Source organism: Synchiropus splendidus, chromosome 4 (genome assembly GCF_027744825.2).
Source record: "Synchiropus splendidus isolate RoL2022-P1 chromosome 4, RoL_Sspl_1.0, whole genome shotgun sequence".
Taxonomy (NCBI): domain Eukaryota; kingdom Metazoa; phylum Chordata; class Actinopteri; order Syngnathiformes; family Callionymidae; genus Synchiropus; species Synchiropus splendidus.
In genome coordinates this window covers 21,124,939-21,148,589 of record NC_071337.1, presented here as the reverse complement: position 1 = coordinate 21,148,589, position 23,651 = coordinate 21,124,939, and the positions used below count along the sequence as shown (strand labels likewise).

The following is a 23,651-nucleotide window of genomic DNA, read 5'->3' as shown; positions in this document are numbered from 1 at the left end:
AACATATATACACAAACCATAAAACACAGTTAATTTAGTTCTTCCGGACCAAAACAGACAGCAAACAGAGACATTTTCTTTGAAAATGAAATTATTTTCCAAACTTTCCTCATCCACCATTTCTCAAGGCAACATGAGAATCTGCCAACCTGCAGAGCAGTGATCACAACCAGCCAGTAGCATGTAGGACTCCTCTTCAGTTACATAGATCCAATGAAATTTAGAGAGAAAAGTAAATTGCGCGTAACATTACTGCTTTGCCAAGGACTACAAAGCACAACTATAGGTTAGTGACAAGCAGAGTTGCGTTAGCTGAGCAGATCAGGTCTAACAATCTGTTTGTCAGATAAATATGTCTTGTAATCTATTTTAAGCGATGATATGATGGGCCACTTTTCTGAACTTTCATGGTCATTTCTTGTGCTGTGTCTGAGATAGCCATCGCCACATCTTTGAGAGCAATGGATTTGTCTGCCATACGTAGCATGGACTTGAGACTTGCCCAGAAAACCTGCTGCTTTGTTTCATCACTGGGCCACTCAAGGTAGGTCTGTTGCCTCAGCAGACTTCTCAGCCTCAAGAACTTTCTGGGCAGGCAGTCATCAGGCAACGGCTCCAAAAGAATAAAAACCAGGGAGTCCTCCTGGATACTGATGGCTCTGTGCTGAGCAAAGAACAGCTCATAGTTACACCATTCACTTTGGATAAAATGTTTGGAGAGGACAAACAGGGTCTTGTAGCTGGCCTCTACACAGTTAATGATGTTGTCTATGACCCAGTCACCTGGGACGAAGTCGCGCTCATGAACACAGAGTGAAAACCCAGCATTTTCTAGGCACGGCACCAGCTGGTTGTCCACCCAACCTGCATCATGATGACTGTAGGAGATGAATCCATGATAAGCAAACGATACATTCATCAACAATTGCGAGCGCTTCTTGCTGCGTCTCTTCATCCGGATCCATACCATCAACATCTTTGCATACCACATCCCGTCATACTTGTAGAAAAGTCCGCCGATCATTGACACAATGACAGTCAGTACAGACAGAGCTAGGACAACCCGGAGCCACACTAAACATGATTGGTCCGTGGTTTTGAACTCAGAAAGTGGAAGGCCTGTGAGTGACTGAGGGGTGCTGCATGTGTAGTCCAGTGGCCAGTCCACTAGGATGGATTTGTCTAAACGGGTGAGGAACCAGTGGGAGTCGCATGTGCAGACGTACGGATTGTTCCCAGCTTTGAGAGTCTGAAGTCTTGGCAGTCTGTCCATCATCTCTTTGGATAGATATGTGATGGAGTTCTGGTCTATGTAGAGACTGACCACAGCTGAAGATTCACCAAAGTCTGGGATGAAAGGAATACCATTGGAACTGAGGACCAGATGTGTCAGATTGGGAAGCAGAGACACGTCGCTCTGAGTCATGGTTGTGATGCCTGTTTTTGTCAAGTCGATCTTCCTGAAACTTTTAGACAAGTACTTGAAAACGTCATTGCCAAGGTTGTTGTTAGCCAGGCTGATTTCCGTCAAATGTGCCGGCCAATTGCATTTTTCATCAAGGACAATGGAGTTGAAGCTGAGGTCCAGAAACTCCAGCGTCTTCATTTCGTGCGTCTTCCCTGCGATGAATGACAGACTCTCGAAGCGGTTTTGGCTCAGATTCAGCCGTTTAAGTTTAGGGAACACAGAGGTGTATGAGCAAGTGTACCACCAGAAGCCATGGTCTGTCAGAAGATTATTTGCTACATCAAGAGTCTCCAGCGACGGCAAGGCAAAGATTGATTGGCACGGCAAAATGTTCATCCCACTCCCAGAGAATTTTAAGTAGATCAGATTGGAAACTACGTCAAAGCTCATGTTAACTGTCGGATACCTGTATTGATAATGCTTCACACCGTCGAAGGTGAATGAACGAAGACTGATGGAGTGGTTGAGGGTTTTAAACTGAAACCCATCCGGAGTGTCTTCATTGTAAGTCGCATCAACAAAAGAGACATCCTGTATTGTGGAGAGCCAGACATTCTTCAAAAATAATTCCAAAAAGGAGCTGTTTATCCAGGTGCTCTCTATGGTTAGATTCTTCAAGTTTGGCATTGTCCTCAAGTTCTCCAGAGGATCCACATCAAGGTCACAGTTGTCAGGAAAGAGGGTGATCAATCTCAGTGCTGTTGCTCCGGTCACATTCAAATCCCTCAGGATTCGATCAAACAAATCAAAATGACCACAAAACGAAGTATTGAGGGACATTTTCTGGAAGGACAATTTCAGGAGAGCACCAGCCTCGTATTTCTTCCAAGGAATTCCTGCTCCCAAAGCAAAATGTTTCAAAGGGATCCTCTGCAGGGGTCTGAAGTCATCAGCCGTGACCGACTGAGCAGTTGTGCTCCCAAGAGAAAGGAACTCCAGATCTTCCAGGCTCTCAAATGACCTTGGCAAGGCGTAGCTTTGGTGCGGATTGCCAGTCAAATCCAGAATTTTCAAGTTAGGCAATCTTAACTCAGGTATGGTCAGTAATTTGTTGCTGGACATGTTCAGAGCCTTGAGTGCAGGGATGCGATCAAAAGTGTCAACAGAGATCTCTTCCAATCCACAGTTGGTCATTTTAAGGAAACAAAGATTCGGCAGTATAACAAATGAATCTCCATTTAGTCTGCGGATGGGGTTGTAAGACAAATCCAGGTACTTGGTGTTGTTGGACAGATTGGAGGGAACACTGGTGAGATTCTCACGTGTCAGATCCTGCACTTCTCTCCTGGATGTCACACACAGACTCATTCCTTGTTCATCCGGTAATTCAGTCGAGGCGTGGGGGTCTATCATCCAGATCAGCAGGATAGCTGACATCAGGAGAGCCACATTGCCTCTGGGAGGAAAGACAGAATGATGAGTGGATTAAAATAATATCAATATGGAACCACGACTTACCTTTTGGGGAGCATGGCTGCAAGACACTCAGTTTTCACAAGCAAATCAGTTACTGAGCTCTGATTTATTGTGGCTGTTGCAAAGTGCAAATCTCCCACCTACAGACTGCTGCAGTTCATTTGAAACTTTCAGTTCCTCTTTTAAACTGCTTGTTTCACACATTTAAGATGGACATGATTTAAAAATAAAATTTTACGACAAGGCTGAATGTCATCACAAAATGTCGGGGAGTGAGGGGGAAGAAGAGAGAGATGAGTGAAAAAGTTATATATGGATAGACTGAGTATTCGCTTGTTTTACTATTTAACTAAACCACCATCTCATAAGCAATGGAGGCAAAGGCAACTTGCATCCAGCCCAGATGAGCCTGCAGCTGCGCAAGCAGTGTCTTCCTAACAAGGGATTGAGGCTGAATTTGACACGCAGCACTCGATGAATGTTATATACGTGTAATTCACCAATGGAAAATAGCCCTCCAGGGGCGACTACTACTGTTATTGCTGCTACTACTACTACACCAACACAACAACTACTATTGTACTACAATAATAATCATGATAATAACTTGGGCATCGCCATTTCAGTAGCACAATACAAGCACTGTTTAAATTGTGATGTGACTTACACACAAAAACACAAGAAATATAGAAAATGTATTTATTTGCTCTCAAAAAACAACACATTTACATCAAAACCCCCCAAAGTCTTTACACTAGTAATTACTGCATAACAAGCATTTTACCAACGAAATGCAGAAGGTCAAGATATACTGTTAAGAGTTTTATTGGTTCTTATTGTGAAGTTATCAAAATGCATTAACCTTGTGCTCAAGTGATGCGAATCAGAATGTGAGAAATTACTGGCAGTGAGTCAGCGGCAGCTGAAAAACAAGAAACATTTAATGAAAAGAGGAGTAGAATGTCCTTCAAGGGCGCTGACTCCCAGAACTCGGCGCCGTCCAGTGTTGGGCAAGTTACTTTAAATTAGTAAGATAGTTACAGTTACTAGTTACCTTGTTCAAGTTACTCATTACTTTCAAAGTAACTAGTTACTGGCAAAAGTAACTTTTTTTAAACTGTATATTATAGTGGAGCTCAAACAGAATCATCTTAGAACAGTCACGGTCATAAGGCTGGGTCGGGAACCAGCGACGTTGGGACTGAATCGGACCCATTACTATTATTTGTGTGGCCCTGCTAAACTAGCTAGTGAGATAATAAAGGCTCTCTCTGATCTATAAGCCTTAATCCACTTCAAGTGCAATCCCATTAAAATGTCGCCACTTAGTGACCTAAAGGTGCAATGGCAGTGAGTGCAGGTGAACGAATGTGTGCTTCTCGTCCACCACGGAAGCTTTTAATGCATACTATGGACACTGCTTTTTAAACTTTAAAGAGTTGTGAATGTGAAGTAATGAATAACGTGCATCTTTAAATCACAGTAATGATAAACACGTTGGTAATTTGGGCAAAGGAATGTGTTATGGCACTCATTATTACAAAAGATAACGCAGTTCCTATAACGCGTTACTTAATGACGCGTTAGTCCCAACACTGGCGGAGTCACCTGCGCGGATGGAGTCACTGACTGTATGACCTAATTGTATAATCTGTTAACACCTACTGTCTGAATTACATAAAGAAGCAAGAAGAAATGAGGCTCTTTAGTGCTCATGTGAGAAGCAGCCTCACGCACTCCTCGCAAGTAAGACCTTGACCTTGCTTCTCCATTGTGCAGATTTGTTGGCGGGAGACTTTTTGCCCTGACACATATGAGAAACCGTAGAAGTGTCAAGTGAATTGTTTGTACCAAAACAGACAGGACGGGGCCTATTTTCTTTGCAAATGAATGTACGAAACATTCTTCAACCACCATATCTCGAGGCTGCACCAGAGGCTTTTGACCGACAGTTTCTTCGTTTTGGATTTTTCATTTGCTTTCGTTTTTATTTCATTTTGACTTTTGTCTTTCAAATTCAGTTAGATATAACAGCTTTTTTTAAACCGGGGTGCATGAGAGACTGTCAGGTGTGCTGTGGGAAAATGATCCAGTTTCACCTCATTTGTCCGTAGATAGAGGCGTGCGATATGATGACATTAAATCATGACAATTACAACGTGTTGAGGAGCAACCAAGTTGAGGAGATCACATGGATTCGCTGACATTCTTTCTATACACTATACTGTAGAGCTACATTGAGTTTATACGCTGATCTGTCCGTCAGTCAAAGCAGTGCAGCTGTGGTGCGCGGCGCTCCTCGTCCCACACACTCACAGCGAAGAAGCCGGTCAAATGAGCAACTTCCAGCTGTTTTTAAACTTCATGCGCCTCTGATTTGACCGCACACCTTCACGACAGAATGATAGAGGGAGTAATCCTTGTTGGACCCGTGACACCAAAGAGCTCCGCAGAGCTAACAGAGCTAACGGCTAACGTGACGTCTCACTTCAAAACTTGATTGATACTCATCGACTGTCAGAGTTTGCTTTGTGGTTTAAAAGTGGGCGAAAAACTAAACGCACAACAAAATAAATGCACTCCAAAATGTAAAAAGAGAAAGAATAATTGTTTTTATGGCGCAAGTTCAGGCAAAGTATGCTGAGGATTTGGCTGGAAAATCAAAACGACAATAAAATCATGAAAAAGAGAAGCGATAAAATCGAAACATTTACTTAATGTAAGTACATTAATAAATAAATCATGATATATTTTGCCATATTGTCCACCCCTTTCTGGAGACATTTGAAACAAATTTTCTGCAATTTGTTTCTGCAAATAGCATGGAAAAACATGGATGGATTTTCTATATGACTTGAAGCTCAAGTGGCCTTTGGCCGAGGCTCCTTTGGGGGTGATTTTTTCAATGAACCAAAGGTGCCGTGGCTCAAAAACGGTTGAAAAACACTGAGTTATAATGCCTTTTTAATTTCATATTTAGTTACTGAGCTCTGATTGTGGCTGTCTCACAATGCAATTCTCCGAACTGTGAACAGTTTTTCTGAAACTTTCACTTCCTCATTTACGCTTCATGTTTTTAACATTTAAGAAGAGTGCTATTTTAAAATACAATGTAAACCTGCTCTTTTGGTGCCAACTTGAGTTTATGATCAAGATTTTTTCAACTTGCCAACCAGTGAGCTGTTTCAAAAACCTTAACTACAGAAATAATTAACATCAAACTATCGTTTTTACTTACCTAATTTCATATGTGTTCTGTTCATAGCAAAAAGAAAAGAATTAACCATGTAGTATGTAATACATAAATGTGTCAGAATAATCTAAAATAGCGAAACAAACTGTAAAACAACCTCCTGAAATCAAAATCAGTGTATCCATGAACTGTATCAGCATTACATGAGCACAGAAGTGTGGAAGTCAGTTCAATGTACTGTCAACAGTACCTCACCAATCATTCACCAAGCTTTTTTATCACTGCAAACAATGAATCTTCTTGTTCTCATTTTCGAGATTTATTTCTCGGTCCTTTCTTCTGCCTGCTTTTGTGTTCCTTCATGTATTCATAAGTACAATTTTATTGTCATTGTCCTGTCTCCTTGCTTCTGGTCGCACTCTTTCTGCTTTACACACATGGTCCTTGACAGTAGTGGATGCGTTGAGGCTCAGTTGATGGTAAATAGATGAGACACTTTTTCCTGAATCTTTCAGGCAAGTTTTTGAGAATGAATATTAATTTTTTTTCTGAATAAACTGTAATATTCTGGAGATTGCATTGTCTTTGTATCACAAGAATGATAGATGTGGAGTAACTTGAACTACTCGGCTACATATTAGCTTAGTCGAGCATTTTCCAGGTTGTGTATCCCGACTAAGAGAAATTCTATCAGGTAGTCAGACCAACCAGTGAAACAGTCCAAACTTAGCTGGACTAACTGCAGTCACTAACTTCATTATCGTTTACCATCAGACGATTCCAGTAACGTTTCCCATTGAGTACATTGCCATCCCACCAGTACTATTGCTGTTACTATTACTAAACTTGTTACAATAATAGTTATAATGATGAGAATAACATGAATTAAATTAAGCATTGTAATTTCATTAACCACATCACAGAACTGTAAACTTAAACATTGAAAATGCATTTTATTTGTGGAAAAAAAAAACCAACAACATGTAATTACTGTATAAGAAGCCTTTTCTAAGGAAAAGATAGCGACACAAACCAAGAACAGTCAAATGACTTGTTGTTAACCAAAACAGACAGCAAATGGCGACATTTTCTCCATAAATAAAGCAATATTCCAAACATTCTTCATCCACCATTTCTTGAGAATTTGCCGACTTACAGGGCAATATCCATCAAAGAAGCTTTCATGAAGAAAAACTATCAAGAAGGCCAATTCAAAATTGAACAATGACTTAAGATTGGTATGAAACCATTGCATAAAACAAATCAGTTGCACATAGCCTAGCTGCTTTGCAAAGGACTGAAAAGTACAAGAGTTGTGTTGATACAAACAGTCAGATTAACAGAGAAAATCATTTACAAAATTTTTTAGGCAGGCAAATGTGTGTTTCAATCTACTTTAAGCGATGATATGTCGGGCCACTTTTCTGGACTTTCACGGTAATTTCTCGTGCTGTGTCTGAGATAGCCGTCGCCACATCTTTGAGACCAATAGATTTGTCTGCCATACGTAGCATGGACTTGAGACTTGCCCAGAAAACCTGCTGCTTTGTTTCATCACTGGGCCACTCAAGGTAGGTCTGTTGCCTCAGCAGACTTCTCAGCCTCAAGAACTTTCTGGGCAGGCAGTCATCAGGCAACGGCTCCAAAAGAATAAAAACCAGGGAGTCCTCCTGGATAGTGATGGCTCTGTGCTGAGCAAAGAACAGCTCATAGTTACACCATTCACTTTGGACAAAATGTTTGGAGAGGACAAACAGGGTCTTGTAGCTGGCCTCTACACAGTTAATGATGTTGTCTATGACCCAGTCACCTGGGACAAAGTCGCGTTCATGAACACAGAGTGAAAACCCAGCATTTTCTAGGCACGGCACCAGCTGGTTGTCCACCCAACCTGCATCATGATGACTGTAGGAGATGAATCCATGATAAGCAAACGATACATTCATCAACAATTGCGAGCGCTTCTTGCTGCGTCTCTTCATCCGGATCCATACCATCAACATCTTTGCATACCACATCACGTCATACTTGTAGAAAAGTCCGCCGATCATTGGCACAATGACAGTCAGTACAGACAGAGCGAGGACAACCCGGAGCCACACTAAACATGATTGGTCCGTGGTTTTGAACTCAGAAAGTGGAAGGCCTGTGAGTGACTGAGGGGTGCTGCATGTGTAGTCCAGTGGCCAGTCCACTAGGATGGATTTGTCAAAACGGGTGAGGAACCAGTGGGAGTCGCATGTGCAGACGTACGGATTGTTCCCAGCTTTGAGAGTCTGAAGTCTTGGCAGTCTGTCCATCATCTCTTTGGATAGATATGTGATGGAGTTCTGGTCTATGTAGAGACTGACCACAGCTGAAGATTCACCAAAGTCTGGGATGAAAGCAATACCATTGGAACTGAGGACCAGATGTGTCAGATTGGGAAGCAGAGACACGTCGCTCTGAGTCATGGTTGTGATGCCTGTTTTTGTCAAGTCGATCTTCCTGAAACTTTTAGACAAGTACTTGAAAACGTCATTGCCAAGGTTGTTGTTAGCCAGGCTGATTTCCGTCAAATGTGCCGGCCAATTGCATTTTTCATCAAGGACAATGGAGTTGAAGCTGAGGTCCAGAAACTCCAGCGTCGTCATTTCGTGCGTCTTCCCTGCGATGAATGACAGACTCTGGAAGCGGTTTTGGCTCAAATACAGCCGTTTAAGTTTAGGGAACACAGAGGTGTATGAGCAAGTGTACCACCAGAAGCCATGGTCTGTCAGAAGATTATTTGCTACATCAAGAGTCTCCAGCGACGGCAAGGCAAAGATTGAATTGCAGGGAAAAATATTCATCCCACTCGGAGACAACTTTATATAGGTCAAATTGGAAAGTGTCCCAAAGCTCATGTTAAATGTCGGATTACTTGACTGATATTGCTTCACATCATCAAGGGTGAATGAACGAAGACTGGAGTGGTTAAGGGTTTTAAACTGAAACCCATCCGGAGTGTCTTCATTGTAAGTTATGTGGCCACAAGAGACATGCTGAATTCTAGAGAGCCACAAATTCTTCAAAAATAATTCCAAAAAGGAGCTGTTTATCCAGGTGCTCTCTATGGTTAGATTCTTCAAGTTTGGCATTGTCCTCAAGTTCTCCAGAGGATCCACATCAAGGTCACAGTTGTCAGGAAAGAGGGTGATCAATCTCAGTGCTGTTGCTCCGGTCACATTCAAATCCCTCAGGATTCGATCAAACAAATCAAAATGACCACAAAATGAAGTATTGAGGGACATTTTCTGGAAGGACAATTTCAGGAGAGCACCAGCCTCGTATTTCTTCCAAGGAATTCCTGCTCCCAAAGCAAAATGTTTCAAAGGGATCCTCTGCAGGGGTCTGAAGTCATCAGCCGTGACCGACTGAGCAGTTGTGCTCCCAAGAGAAAGGAACTCCAGATCTTCCAGGCTCTCAAATGACCTTGGCAAGGCGTAGCTTTGGTGAGGATTGCCAGTCAAATCTAGAATTTTCAAGTTAGGCAATCTTAACTCAGGTATGGTCAGTAATTTGTTGCTGGACATGTTCAGAGCCTTGAGTGCAGGGATGCGATCAAAAGTGTCAACAGAGATCTCTTCCAATCCACAGTTGGTCATTTTAAGGAAACAAAGATTCGGCAGTATAACAAATGAATCTCCATTTAGTCTGCGGATGGGGTTGTAAGACAAATCCAGGTACTTGGTGTTGTTGGACAGATTGGAGGGAACACTGGTGAGATTCTCACGTGTCAGATCCTGCACTTCTCTCCTGGATGTCACACACAGACTCATTCCTTGTTCATCCGGTAATTCAGTCGAGGCGTGTGGGTCTATCATCCAGTTGAGCAGGACAGCTGACATCAGGAGAGCCACATTGCCTCTGGGAGGAAAGACAGAATGATGAGTGGATTAAAATAATATCAATATGGAACCACGACTTACCTTTTGGGGAGCATGGCTGCAAGACACTCAGTTTTCACAAGCAAATCAGTTACTGAGCTCTGATTTATTGTGGCTGTTGCAAAGTGCAAATCTCCCACCTACAGACTGCTGCAGTTCATTTGAAACTTTCAGTTCCTCTTTTAAACTGCTTGTTTCACACATTTAAGATGGACATGATTTAAAAATAAAATTTTACGACAAGGCTGAATGTCATCACAAAATGTCGGGGAGTGAGGGGGAAGAAGAGAGAGATGAGTGAAAAAGTTATATATGGATAGACTGAGTATTCGCTTGTTTTACTATTTAACTAAACCACCATCTCATAAGCAATGGAGGCAAAGGCAACTTGCATCCAGCCCAGATGAGCCTGCAGCTGCGCAAGCAGTGTCTTCCTAACAAGGGATTGAGGCTGAATTTGACACGCAGCACTCGATGAATGTTATATACGTGTATTTCGCCAATGGAAAATAGCCCTCCAGGGGCGACTACTACTGTTATTGCTGCTACTACTACTACACCAACACAACAACTACTATTGTACTACAATAATAATCATGATAATAACTTGGGCATCGCCATTTCAGTAGCACAATACAAGCACTGTTTAAATTGTGATGTGACTTACACACAAAAACACAAGAAATATAGAAAATGTATTTATTTGCTCTCAAAAAACAACACATTTACATCAAAACCCCCCATAATCTTTACACTAGTAATTACTGCATAACAAGCATTTTACCAACGAAATGCAGAAGGTCAAGATATACTGTTAAGAGTTTTATTGGTTCTTATTGTGAAGTTATCAAAATGCATTAACCTTGTGCTCAAGTGATGCGAATCAGAATGTGAGAAATTACTGGCAGTGAGTCAGCGGCAGCTGAAAAACAAGAAACATTTAATGAAAAGAGGAGTAGAATGTCCTTCAAGGGCGCTGACTCCCAGAACTCGGCGCCGTCCAGTGTTGGGCAAGTTACTTTAAATTAGTAAGATAGTTACAGTTACTAGTTACCTTGTTCAAGTTACTCATTACTTTCAAAGTAACTAGTTACTGGCAAAAGTAACTTTTTTTAAACTGTATATTATAGTGGAGCTCAAACAGAATCATCTTAGAACAGTCACGGTCATAAGGCTGGGTCGGGAACCAGCGACGTTGGGACTGAATCGGACCCATTACTATTATTTGTGTGGCCCTGCTAAACTAGCTAGTGAGATAATAAAGGCTCTCTCTGATCTATAAGCCTTAATCCACTTCAAGTGCAATCCCATTAAAATGTCGCCACTTAGTGACCTAAAGGTGCAATGGCAGTGAGTGCAGGTGAACGAATGTGTGCTTCTCGTCCACCACGGAAGCTTTTAACGCATACTATGGACACTGCTTTTTAAACTTCAAAGAGTTGTGAATGTGAAGTAATGAATAACGTGCATCTTTAAATCACAGTAATGATAAACGCGTTGGTAATTTGGGCAAAGGAATGTGTTATGGCACTCATTATTACAAAAGATAACGCAGTTCCTATAACGCGTTACTTAATGACGCTTTAGTCCCAACACTGGCGGAGTCACCTGCGCGGATGGAGCCACTGACTGTATGACCTAATTGTATAATCTGTTAACACCTACTGTCTGAATTACATAAAGAAGCAAGAAGAAATGAGGCTCTTTAGTGCTCATGTGAGAAGCAGCCTCACGCACTCCTCGCAAGTAAGACCTTGACCTTGCTTCTCCATTGTGCAGATTTGTTGGCGGGAGACTTTTTGCCCTGACACATATGAGAAACCGTAGAAGTGTCAAGTGAATTGTTTGTACCAAAACAGACAGGACGGGGCCTATTTTCTTTGCAAATGAATGTACGAAACATTCTTCAACCACCATATCTCGAGGCTGCACCAGAGGCTTTTGACCGACAGTTTCTTTGTTTTGGATTTTTCATTTGCTTTCGTTTTTATTTCATTTTGACTTTTGTCTTTCAAATTCAGTTAGATATAACAGCTTTTTTTAAACCGGGGTGCATGAGAGACTGTCAGGTGTGCTGTGGGAAAATGATCCAGTTTCACCTCATTTGTCCGTAGATAGAGGCGTGCGATATGATGACATTAAATCATGACAATTACAACGTGTTGAGGAGCAACCAAGTTGAGGAGATCACATGGATTCGCTGACATTCTTTCTATACACTATACTGTAGAGCTACATTGAGTTTATACGCTGATCTGTCCGTCAGTCAAAGCAGTGCAGCTGTGGTGCGCGGCGCTCCTCGTCCCACACACTCACAGCGAAGAAGCCGGTCAAATGAGCAACTTCCAGCTGTTTTTAAACTTCATGCGCCTCTGATTTGACCGCACACCTTCACGACAGAATGATAGAGGGAGTGATCCTTGTTGGACCCGTGACACCAAAGAGCTCCGCAGAGCTAACAGAGCTAACGGCTAACGTGACGTCTCACTTCAAAACTTGATTGATACTCATCGACTGTCAGAGTTTGCTTTGTGGTTTAAAAGTGGGCGAAAAACTAAACGCACAACAAAATAAATGCACTCCAAAATGTAAAAAGAGAAAGAATAATTGTTTTTATGGCGCAAGTTCAGGCAAAGTATGCTGAGGATTTGGCTGGAAAATCAAAACTACAATAAAATCATGAAAAAGAGAAGCGATAAAATCGAAACATTTACTTAATGTAAGTACATTAATAAATAAATCATGATATATTTTGCCATATTGTCCACCCCTTTCTGGAGACATTTGAAACAAATTTTCTGCAATTTGTTTCTGCAAATAGCATGGAAAAACATGGATGGATTTTCTATATGACTTGAAGCTCAAGTGGCCTTTGGCCGAGGCTCCTTTGGGGGTGATTTTTTCAATGAACCAAAGGTGCCGTGGCTCAAAAACGGTTGAAAAACACTGAGTTATAATGCCTTTTTAATTTCATATTTAGTTACTGAGCTCTGATTGTGGCTGTCTCAACAGTTTTTCTGAAACTTTCATTTCCTCATTTACGCTTCATGTTTTTAACATTTAAGAAGAGTGCTATTTTAAAATACAATGTAAACCTGCTCTTTTGGTGCCAACTTGAGTTTATGATCAAGATTTTTTCAACTTGCCAACCAGTGAGCTGTTTCAAAAACCTTAACTACAGAAATAATTAACATCAAACTATCGTTTTTACTTACCTAATTTCATGTGTTCTGTTCATAGCAAAAAGAAAAGAATTAACCATGTAGTATGTAATACATAAATGTGTCAGAATAATCTAAAATAGCGAAACAAACTGTAAAACAACCTCCTGAAATCAAAATCAGTGTATCCCAGAATCAGAATCAGAATCAGAATCAGAATCAAATTTATTGCCATGGTCAGTGGGGAGCCCACTGACTAGGAAAGTGCCTTGGAATAAAGTGCAACAAAAAACAAATAAAATAAAATAAATAGAATAACATTACAACAAGGCTGTTCATGAATTTAACAATCTGACGGCCGAGGGAAAGAAGCTGTTCCTGTGACGGGAGGTTCTGGTCTGGATGGACCGTAGCCTCCTGCCAGAGGGAAGAGGAACAAACAGTCTATGTCCAGGGTGAGAAGGGTCGGCTCTGATCCGACCTGCACGTCTCTGGGTCCTAGAGGCATACAGGTCATGAAGAGGTGGCAGGCTGCAACCGATCACCTTCTCAGCAGAACGTACGATGCGCTGCAGTCTGCTCTTGTCCCTGGAGGTGGCACTGTTGTACCAGACGGTGATAGAGGAGGTGAGGATGGACTGGATGATGGCTGTGTAGAACTCCACCAGCAACTTCGTCGGCAGTCGTAGTTTTCGTAGCTGCCTCAGAAAGAACATTCTCTGCTGGGCCTTCCTGATGAGGGACCTGATGGTTGGCTCCCATTTGAGGTCCTCAGTGATGGTGGTTCCCAGGAAGCAGAAGGAGTCCACAATAGGAATGGATAAACCAGCCAACATGAGAGGGGACGGAGGAGCTGTTACTCTCCTGAAGTCCATGATCATCTCCACTGTCTTCTGAGCGTTGAGCTCTAGGTTGTTGTTGCTGCACCAGGACACCAGCCGCTCCACCTCCCTCCTGTAAGCCGATGGAGATGAGCCCGATGATGGTGGTGTCGTCCACAAACTTGATCAGCTTCACGGACTCGTGGCTGGAGGTGCAGCAGTTAGTGTACAGGGAGAAGAGCCATGGAGAGAGAACACAGCCCTGAGGAGACCCAATGTTGAGGGTCCGAGTGTCAGAGACAGTCATCCCCAGCCGCACACGCTGACTTCGGCTGGTCAGGAAGTCTGTAATCCATCTGCAGAGGGAGTCAGGCACGTCCAGCTGGCGAAGCTTGTCTTCAAGCAGAGTTGGAAGAATTGTATTAAAGGCAGAGCTGAAGTCCACAAACAGGATCCTGGCATAGGTTCCTGGGGAGTCCAGATGCTCCAGAACGAAATGAAGGGCCTGGTTCACTGCATCGTCCACAGATCTGTTGGCTCTGTAGGCAAACTGCAATGAGTCCAGGTGAGAAGCAGTGATGGACTTCAGGTGAGAGAGAACCAGGCGCTCAAAGGACTTCATGACCACAGACGTCAGTGCCACCGGTCTGTAGTCATTCAGTCCAGTGATCCTGGCCTTCTTGGGAACAGGGATGATAGTGGAGGACTTAAAGCAGGCAGGAACATGACAGGACACCAAGGAAGCATTGAAGATGTCCGTGAACACTGGAGCCAGCTCAGCAGCACAATGATTCAGGATGGCAGGGGAAACTCTGTCCGGACCTGCCGCCTTCCGAAGGTTCAGCCTCCTGAACTGAGTGCGCACGTCTTGCTCCATGATGTCAAGAGAAAGAGGGGGGAGGTGAGGGGGTGGCTCATCAAAAGTGACTGTGATCTTTGCTGTCTCAGTGACATCGTTGGTCTTAGTTGTGTCACTAAGAGACAGCACAGTCCTTTGTTTGAAAGTGGAACATGGGGCTGGAGAGACCACAGAGGTGCTGGGGCAAAATGGCTGCTCAAAGCGACAATAAAAGTTGTTCAGGTCCTGTGCAAGAGTGAGGTTGTTCAGACTGTGGGGGGCATGTGGCTTGTAGTTAGTGACCACCTTGAGCCCTCTCCACACCGCAGCCGAGTCATTGGCTGAGAACTGCTGCGTGAGTTTGTCAGAGTATGCGGCCTTAGCTTTCTTCAGCTCCCTCTGAAACCGATACTTCATCTCTTTGTAGCAGTTCCTGTCCCCACTCTTGCGCGCTGCCTCCTTCTCCCGTCTAATCTGGCTGAGTTTAGTTGTGAACCAAGGTTTGTCATTTGCATAACTCACCTTGGTGCGCGTTGGAACTATGCACTCTTCACAGTAGCTGATCCATGAAGTCACAGTGTCTGTATACTCATCCAGATTATTGGTCGCAGCCCTGAACACCTCCCAGTCTGTGGTCTCCATGCAAGACTGCAGCTCCTCTTTAGCTTCACTTGTCCAGATCTTCATGCTCCTCACAACAGGCTTTGCCAGCTTCAGCTTCTGCTTGTATGTGGGAACAAGATGAACCATCAAGTGGTCAGAGAGTCCCAGTGCAGCTCGAGGGAGGGCGGTATAGGAGTTGTGGAGCGATGAGTAACAGTGATCCAGCACGCTCTGCTCTCTGGTGGGACATTTTACAACCTGCCTGTACCTGGGAAGCTCCTCACTCAGATTTGCCTTGTTGAAGTCGCCAAGCACAATCACAGGAGAGTCCGGGAAAGTTCGCTCCACATGCAGGACCTGATCCGCGAGCGCACTCTGAGCCTCACGTACATCCGCGCTGGGCGGGATATACACGGCAGCCAGAATGAATGAAGCGAACTCACGTGGGGAGTAAAACGGCTTACAGTTGACGATCAGACATTCCAGAGAGGGAGAGCAGTGCTGGAAGATCACCGTCACGTCCGTACACCAGCGATTGTTGATGTAGAAACACAGTCCTCCGCCTTTGGTTTTGCCGGTGAGCTCCGGAACCCGGTCCGCGCGGTGAAGCTGGAAACCCTCCAGATGAAGCGCAGTGTCCGGGATGAGATCGCTCAACCACGTCTTCGTGAAACACAAAACACAAGAGGGTGGAAAGTCCCTGTTCCGTGATCCATGAACTGTATCAGCATTACATGAGCACAGAAGTGTGGAAGTCAGTTCAATGTACTGTCAACAGTACCTCACCAATCATTCACCAAGCTTTTTTATCACTGCAAACAATGAATCTTCTTGTTCTCATTTTCGAGATTTATTTCTCGGTCTTTTCTTCTGCCTGCTTTTGTGTTCCTTCATGTATTCATAAGTACAATTTTATTGTCATTGTCCTGTCTCCTTGCTTCTGGTCGCACTCTTTCTGCTTTACACACATGGTCCTTGACAGTAGTGGATGCGTTGAGGCTCAGTTGATGGTAAATAGATGAGACACTTTTTCCTGAATCTTTCAGGCAAGTTTTTGAGAATGAATATTAATTTTTTTTCTGAATAAACTGTAATATTCTGGAGATTGCATTGTCTTTGTATCACAAGAATGATAGATGTGGAGTAACTTGAACTACTCGGCTACATATTAGCTTAGTCGAGCATTTTCCAGGTTGTGTATCCCGACTAAGAGAAATTCTATCAGGTAGTCAGACCAACCAGTGAAACAGTCCAAACTTAGCTGGACTAACTGCAGTCACTAACTTCATTATCGTTTACCATCAGACGATTCCAGTAACTTTTCCCATTGAGTACATTGCCATCCCACCAGTACTATTGCTGTTACTATTACTAAACTTGTTACAATAATAGTTATAATGATGAGAATAACATGAATTAAATTAAGCATTGTAATTTCATTAACCACATCACAGAACTGTAAACTTAAACATTGAAAATGCATTTTATTTGTAGAAAAAAAACCCAACAACTTGTAATTACTGTATAAGAAGCCTTTTCTAAAGAAACATACAAGCACAAGATAGCAACACAAACCAAAGAACAATCCAATGATTTGTTGTTAACCAAAACAGACAGCAAATGGCGACATTTTCTCCATAAATAAAGCAATATTCCAAACATTCTTCATCCACCATTTCTTGAGAATTTGCCGACTTACAGGGCAATATCCATCAAAGAACCTTTCATGAAGAAAAACTATCAAGAAGGCCAATTCAAAATTGAACAATGACTTAAGATTGGTATGAAACCATTGCATAAAACAAATCAGTTGCACATAGCCTAGCTGCTTTGCAAAGGACTGAAAAGAACAAGAGCTGTGTTGATACAAACAATCAGATTAACAGAGAAAATAATTTACAAAATTCTTTTAGGCAGGCAAATGTGTGTTTCAGTCTACTTTAAGCGATGATATGTCGGGCCACTTTTCTGGACTTTCATGGTCATTTCTTGTGCTGTGTCTGAGATAGCCATCGCCACATCTTTGAGACCAATAGATTTGTCTGCCATACGTAGCATGGACTTGAGACTTGCCCAGAAAACCTGCTGCTTTGTTTCATCACTGGGCCACTCAAGGTAGGTCTGTTGCCTCAGCAGACTTCTCAGCCTCAAGAACTTTCTGGGCAGGCAGTCATCAGGCAACGGCTCCAAAAGAATAAAAACCAGGGAGTCCTCCTGGATACTGATGGCTCTGTGCTGAGCAAAGAACAGCTCATAGTTACACCATTCACTTTGGACAAAATGTTTGGAGAGGACAAACAGGGTCTTGTAGCTGGCCTCTACACAGTTAATGATGTTGTCTATGACCCAGTCACCTGGGACGAAGTCGCGCTCATGAACACAGAGTGAAAACCCAGCATTTTCTAGGCACGGCACCAGCTGGCTGTCCACCCAACCTGCATCATGATGACTGTAGGAGATGAATCCATGATAAGCAAACGATACATTCATCAACAATTGCGAGCGCTTCTTGCTGCGTCTCTTCATCCGGATCCATACCATCAACATCTTTGCATACCACATCCCGTCATACTTGTAGAAAAGTCCGCCGATCATTGACACAATGACAGTCAGTACAGACAGAGCTAGGACAACCCGGAGCCACACTAAACATGATTGGTCCGTGGTTTTGAACTCAGAAAGTGGAAGGCCTGTGAGTGACTGAGGGGTGCTGCATGTGTAGTCCAGTGGCCAGTCCACTAGGATGGATTTGTCAAAACGGGTGAGGAACCAGTGGGAGTCGCATGTGCAGACGTACGGATTGTTCCCAGCTTTGAGAGTCTGAAGTCTTGGCAGTCTGTCCATCATCTCTTTGGATAGATATGTGATGGAGTTCTGGTCTATGTAGAGACTGACCACAGCTGAAGATTCACCAAAGTCTGGGATGAAAGGAATACCATTGGAACTGAGGACCAGATGTGTCAGATTGGGAAGCAGAGACACGTCGCTCTGAGTCATGGTTGTGATGCCTGTTTTTGTCAAGTCGATCTTCCTGAAACTTTTAGACAAGTACTTGAAAACGTCATTGCCAAGGTTGTTGTTAGCCAGGCTGATTTCCGTCAAATGTGCCGGCCAATTGCATTTTTCATCAAGGACAATGGAGTTGAAGCTGAGGTCCAGAAACTCCAGCGTCGTCATTTCGTGCGTCTTCCCTGCGATGAATGACAGACTCTGGAAGCGGTTTTGGCTCAGATTCAGCCGTTTAAGTTTAGGGAACACAGAGGTGTATGAGCAAGTGTACCACCAGAAGCCATGGTCTGTCAGAAGATTATTTGCTAAATCAAGAGTCTCCAGCGACGGCAAGGCAAAGATTGATTGGCACGGCAAAATGTTCATCCCACTCCCAGAGAATTTTAAGTAGATCAGATTGGAAACTACGTCAAAGCTCATGTTAACTGTCGGATACCTGTATTGATAATGCTTCACACCATCAAAGGTGAATGAACGAAGACTGATGGAGTGGTTGAGGCTTTTAAACTGAAACCCATCCGGAGTGTCTTCATTGTAAGTTATGTGGACAAAAGAGACATGCTCTATTGTGGAGAGCCACAAATTCTTAAAAAATAATTCCAAAAAGGAGCTGTTTATCCAGGTGCTCTCTATGGTTAGATTCTTCAGGTTTGGCATTGTCCTCAAGTTCTCCAGAGGATCCACACCAAGCTCACAGTTGTCAGGAAAGAGGGTGATCAATCTCAGTGCTGTTGCTCCGGTCACATTCAAATCCCTCAGGATTCGATCAAACAAATCAAAATGACCACAAAACGAAGCATTGAGGGACATTTTCTGGAAGGACAATTTCAGGAGAGCACCAGCCTCGTATTTCTTCCAAGGAATTCCTGCTCCCAAAGCAAAATGTTTCAAAGGGATCCTCTGCAGGGGTCTGAAGTCATCAGCCGTGACCGACTGAGCAGTTGTGCTCCCAAGAGAAAGGAACTCCAGATCTTCCAGGCTCTCAAATGACCTTGGCAAGGCGTAGCTTTGGTGAGGATTGCCAGTCAAATCCAGAATTTTCAAGTTAGGCAATCTTAACTCAGGTATGGTCAGTAATTTGTTGCTGGACATGTTCAGAGCCTTGAGTGCAGGGATGCGATCAAAAGTGTCAACAGAGATCTCTTCCAATCCACAGTTGGTCATTTTAAGGAAACAAAGATTCGGCAGTATAACAAATGAATCTCCATTTAGTCTGCGGATGGGGTTGTAAGACAAATCCAGGTACTTGGTGTTGTTGGACAGATTGGAGGGAACACTGGTGAGATTCTCACGTGTCAGATCCTGCACTTCTCTCCTGGATGTCACACACAGACTCATTCCTTGTTCATCCGGTAATTCAGTCGAGGCGTGGGGGTCTATCATCCAGTTGAGCAGGATAACTGACATCAGGAGAGCCACATTGGCTCTGGGAGGAAAGACAGAATGATGAGTGGATTAAAATAATATCAATATGGAACCACGGCTTACCTTTTGGGGAGCATGGCTGCAAGACACTCAGTTTTCACAAGCAAATCAGTTACTGAGCTCTGATTTATTGCGGCTGTTGCAAAGTGCGAATCTCCCACCTACAGACTGCTGCAGTTCATTTGAAACTTTCAGTTCCTCTTTTACACTGGCTGTTTTATATATTCAGGAGGGGCATCATTTAAATAGATAAAATTTTATGAAGCCCTTTTAGTGACGGCGAAATAAACAAATAGGCAGGGGAGGGAGGGAGAGATAAGTGGAAAGTGAGAGGTGGATAGACATAGCATTCACTGGTTCAGCTACTTAAAGCCATTAACCACCATCATACAAGTAGTGGAGAGCAAAGGGCTACTTTTTCTGCTCAGATGAGTCTGCAGCTGCTCGGGCAGGGTCTTCCAAACTAGGGATTAAGACTGAGTTTGACGGCCTCCATTACATAAATGTCATTTCTATTTCACCAATGACAAGTTTCCATCACAAGACTATTAATTCTTTAACTGCTATTACAATGATAACAATAGTAAAAATGAAATTCATATTAAATTAGGCACAATGCTTCATAGGCAAACACACACAATAGAGGGAAAGTTTAAATGGTGATGTGATTTACTCACAAAAAACTCAGTCGATATTGAAAATGTATTTTATTTTCGGAAACACCCAACTTGACAGCCATAACACCAAACTCTCCTCTTGCTGTATGAGAAAGAAGAATTGTGATTCAGAGCAACATATATACACAAACCATAAAACACAGTTAATTTAGTTCTTCCGGACCAAAACAGACAGCAAACAGAGACATTTTCTTTGAAAATGAAATTATTTTCCAAACTTTCCTCATCCACCATTTCTCAAGGCAACATGAGAATCTGCCAACCTGCAGAGCAGTGATCACAACCAGCCAGTAGCATGTAGGACTCCTCTTCAGTTACATAGATCCAATGAAATTTAGAGAGAAAAGTAAATTGCGCGTAACATTACTGCTTTGCCAAGGACTACAAAGCACAACTATAGGTTAGTGACAAGCAGAGTTGCGTTAGCTGAGCAGATCAGGTCTAACAATCTGTTTGTCAGATAAATATGTCTTGTAATCTATTTTAAGCGATGATATGATGGGCCACTTTTCTGAACTTTCATGGTCATTTCTTGTGCTGTGTCTGAGATAGCCATCGCCACATCTTTGAGAGCAATGGATTTGTCTGCCATACGTAGCATGGACTTGAGACTTGCCCAGAAAACCTGCTGCTTTGTTTCATCACTGGGCCACTCAAGGTAGGTCTGTTGCCTCAGCAGACTTCTCAGCCTCAAGAACTTTCTGGGCAGGCAGTCATCAGGCAACGGCTCCAAAAGAATAAAAACCAGGGAGTCCTCCTGGATACTGATGGCTCTGTGCTGAGCAAAGAACAGCTCATAGTTACACCATTCACTTTGGATAAAATGTTTGGAGAGGACAAACAGGGTCTTGTAGCTGGCCTCTACACAGTTAATGATGTTGTCTATGACCCAGTCACCTGGGACGAAGTCGCGCTCATGAACACAGAGTGAAAACCCAGCATTTTCTAGGCACGGCACCAGCTGGTTGTCCACCCAACCTGCATCATGATGACTGTAGGAGATGAATCCATGATAAGCAAACGATACATTCATCAACAATTGCGAGCGCTTCTTGCTGCGTCTCTTCATCCGGATCCATACCATCAACATCTTTGCATACCACATCCCGTCATACTTGTAGAAAAGTCCGCCGATCATTGACACAATGACAGTCAGTACAGACAGAGCTAGGACAACCCGGAGCCACACTAAACATGATTGGTCCGTGGTTTTGAACTCAGAAAGTGGAAGGCCTGTGAGTGACTGAGGGGTGCTGCATGTGTAGTCCAGTGGCCAGTCCACTAGGATGGATTTGTCTAAACGGGTGAGGAACCAGTGGGAGTCGCATGTGCAGACGTACGGATTGTTCCCAGCTTTGAGAGTCTGAAGTCTTGGCAGTCTGTCCATCATCTCTTTGGATAGATATGTGATGGAGTTCTGGTCTATGTAGAGACTGACCACAGCTGAAGATTCACCAAAGTCTGGGATGAAAGGAATACCATTGGAACTGAGGACCAGATGTGTCAGATTGGGAAGCAGAGACACGTCGCTCTGAGTCATGGTTGTGATGCCTGTTTTTGTCAAGTCGATCTTCCTGAAACTTTTAGACAAGTACTTGAAAACGTCATTGCCAAGGTTGTTGTTAGCCAGGCTGATTTCCGTCAAATGTGCCGGCCAATTGCATTTTTCATCAAGGACAATGGAGTTGAAGCTGAGGTCCAGAAACTCCAGCGTCTTCATTTCGTGCGTCTTCCCTGCGATGAATGACAGACTCTCGAAGCGGTTTTGGCTCAGATTCAGCCGTTTAAGTTTAGGGAACACAGAGGTGTATGAGCAAGTGTACCACCAGAAGCCATGGTCTGTCAGAAGATTATTTGCTAAATCAAGAGTCTCCAGCGACGGCAAGGCAAAGATTGATTGGCACGGCAAAATGTTCATCCCACTCCCAGAGAATTTTAAGTAGATCAGATTGGAAACTACGTCAAAGCTCATGTTAACTGTCGGATACCTGTATTGATAATGCTTCACACCATCAAAGGTGAATGAACGAAGACTGATGGAGTGGTTGAGGCTTTTAAACTGAAACCCATCCGGAGTGTCTTCATTGTAAGTTATGTGGACAAAAGAGACATGCTCTATTGTGGAGAGCCACAAATTCTTAAAAAATAATTCCAAAAAGGAGCTGTTTATCCAGGTGCTCTCTATGGTTAGATTCTTCAGGTTTGGCATTGTCCTCAAGTTCTCCAGAGGATCCACACCAAGCTCACAGTTGTCAGGAAAGAGGGTGATCAATCTCAGTGCTGTTGCTCCGGTCACATTCAAATCCCTCAGGATTCGATCAAACAAATCAAAATGACCACAAAACGAAGCATTGAGGGACATTTTCTGGAAGGACAATTTCAGGAGAGCACCAGCCTCGTATTTCTTCCAAGGAATTCCTGCTCCCAAAGCAAAATGTTTCAAAGGGATCCTCTTCAGGGGTCTGAAGTCATCAGCCGTGACCGACTGAGCAGTTGTGCTCCCAAGAGAAAGGAACTCCAGATCTTCCAGGCTCTCAAATGACCTTGGCAAGGCGTAGCTTTGGTGAGGATTGCCAGTCAAATCCAGAATTTTCAAGTTAGGCAATCTTAACTCAGGTATGGTCAGTAATTTGTTGCTGGACATGTTCAGAGCCTTGAGTGCAGGGATGCGATCAAAAGTGTCAACAGAGATCTCTTCCAATCCACAGTTGGTCATTTTAAGGAAACAAAGATTCGGCAGTATAACAAATGAATCTCCATTTAGTCTGCGGATGGGGTTGTAAGACAAATCCAGGTACTTGGTGTTGTTGGACAGATTGGAGGGAACACTGGTGAGATTCTCACGTGTCAGATCCTGCACTTCTCTCCTGGATGTCACACACAGACTCATTCCTTGTTCATCCGGTAATTCAGTCGAGGCGTGGGGGTCTATCATCCAGTTGAGCAGGATAACTGACATCAGGAGAGCCACATTGGCTCTGGGAGGAAAGACAGAATGATGAGTGGATTAAAATAATATCAATATGGAACCACGGCTTACCTTTTGGGTAGCATGGCTGCAAGACACTCAGTTTTCACAAGCAAATCAGTTACTGAGCTCTGATTTATTGTGGCTGTTGCAAAGTGCGAATC

The 23,651-nt window shown here is 43.3% G+C and overlaps 4 protein-coding genes across 4 annotated transcripts; all 4 read right to left on the bottom strand.

Annotated features, from left to right (window-relative positions):
• Positions 1-364: 364 nt before the first annotated feature.
• Positions 365-2,858, bottom strand: LOC128757523 (toll-like receptor 1). Its single transcript, XM_053862875.1, has one exon. It carries the CDS (start codon positions 2,843-2,845, stop codon positions 365-367), a length of 2,481 nt encoding a protein of 826 aa, XP_053718850.1. The 5' UTR covers positions 2,846-2,858.
• Positions 2,859-7,133: 4,275 nt separating this feature from the next.
• On the bottom strand, positions 7,134-10,067 carry LOC128757406 (toll-like receptor 1). Its single transcript, XM_053862666.1, has 2 exons — positions 10,028-10,067; positions 7,134-9,965 (listed from the first exon to the last, which is right to left on the bottom strand). Exons 1-2 carry the CDS (start codon positions 10,039-10,041, stop codon positions 7,469-7,471), a joined length of 2,511 nt encoding a protein of 836 aa, XP_053718641.1. The 5' UTR covers positions 10,042-10,067; the 3' UTR covers positions 7,134-7,468.
• A 7,276-nt stretch (positions 10,068-17,343) lies between these two features.
• LOC128757198 (toll-like receptor 1) lies at positions 17,344-19,919 on the bottom strand. The gene is made up of 2 exons (XM_053862303.1): positions 19,906-19,919; positions 17,344-19,843 (listed from the first exon to the last, which is right to left on the bottom strand). The coding sequence occupies exons 1-2, from the start codon at positions 19,917-19,919 to the stop codon at positions 17,344-17,346; spliced, it is 2,514 nt and encodes an 837-aa protein (XP_053718278.1).
• A 1,078-nt stretch (positions 19,920-20,997) lies between these two features.
• LOC128757197 (toll-like receptor 1) lies at positions 20,998-23,573 on the bottom strand. Its single transcript, XM_053862302.1, has 2 exons — positions 23,560-23,573; positions 20,998-23,497 (listed from the first exon to the last, which is right to left on the bottom strand). The coding sequence occupies exons 1-2, from the start codon at positions 23,571-23,573 to the stop codon at positions 20,998-21,000; spliced, it is 2,514 nt and encodes an 837-aa protein (XP_053718277.1).
• Positions 23,574-23,651: the final 78 nt, after the last annotated feature.

Excerpts from the sequence above, each read along its gene's own strand:
- LOC128757523 (XM_053862875.1), bottom strand. The coding sequence starts at position 2,845 with ATGTCAGCTATCCTGCTGATCTGGATGATAGACCCCCACGCCTCGACT.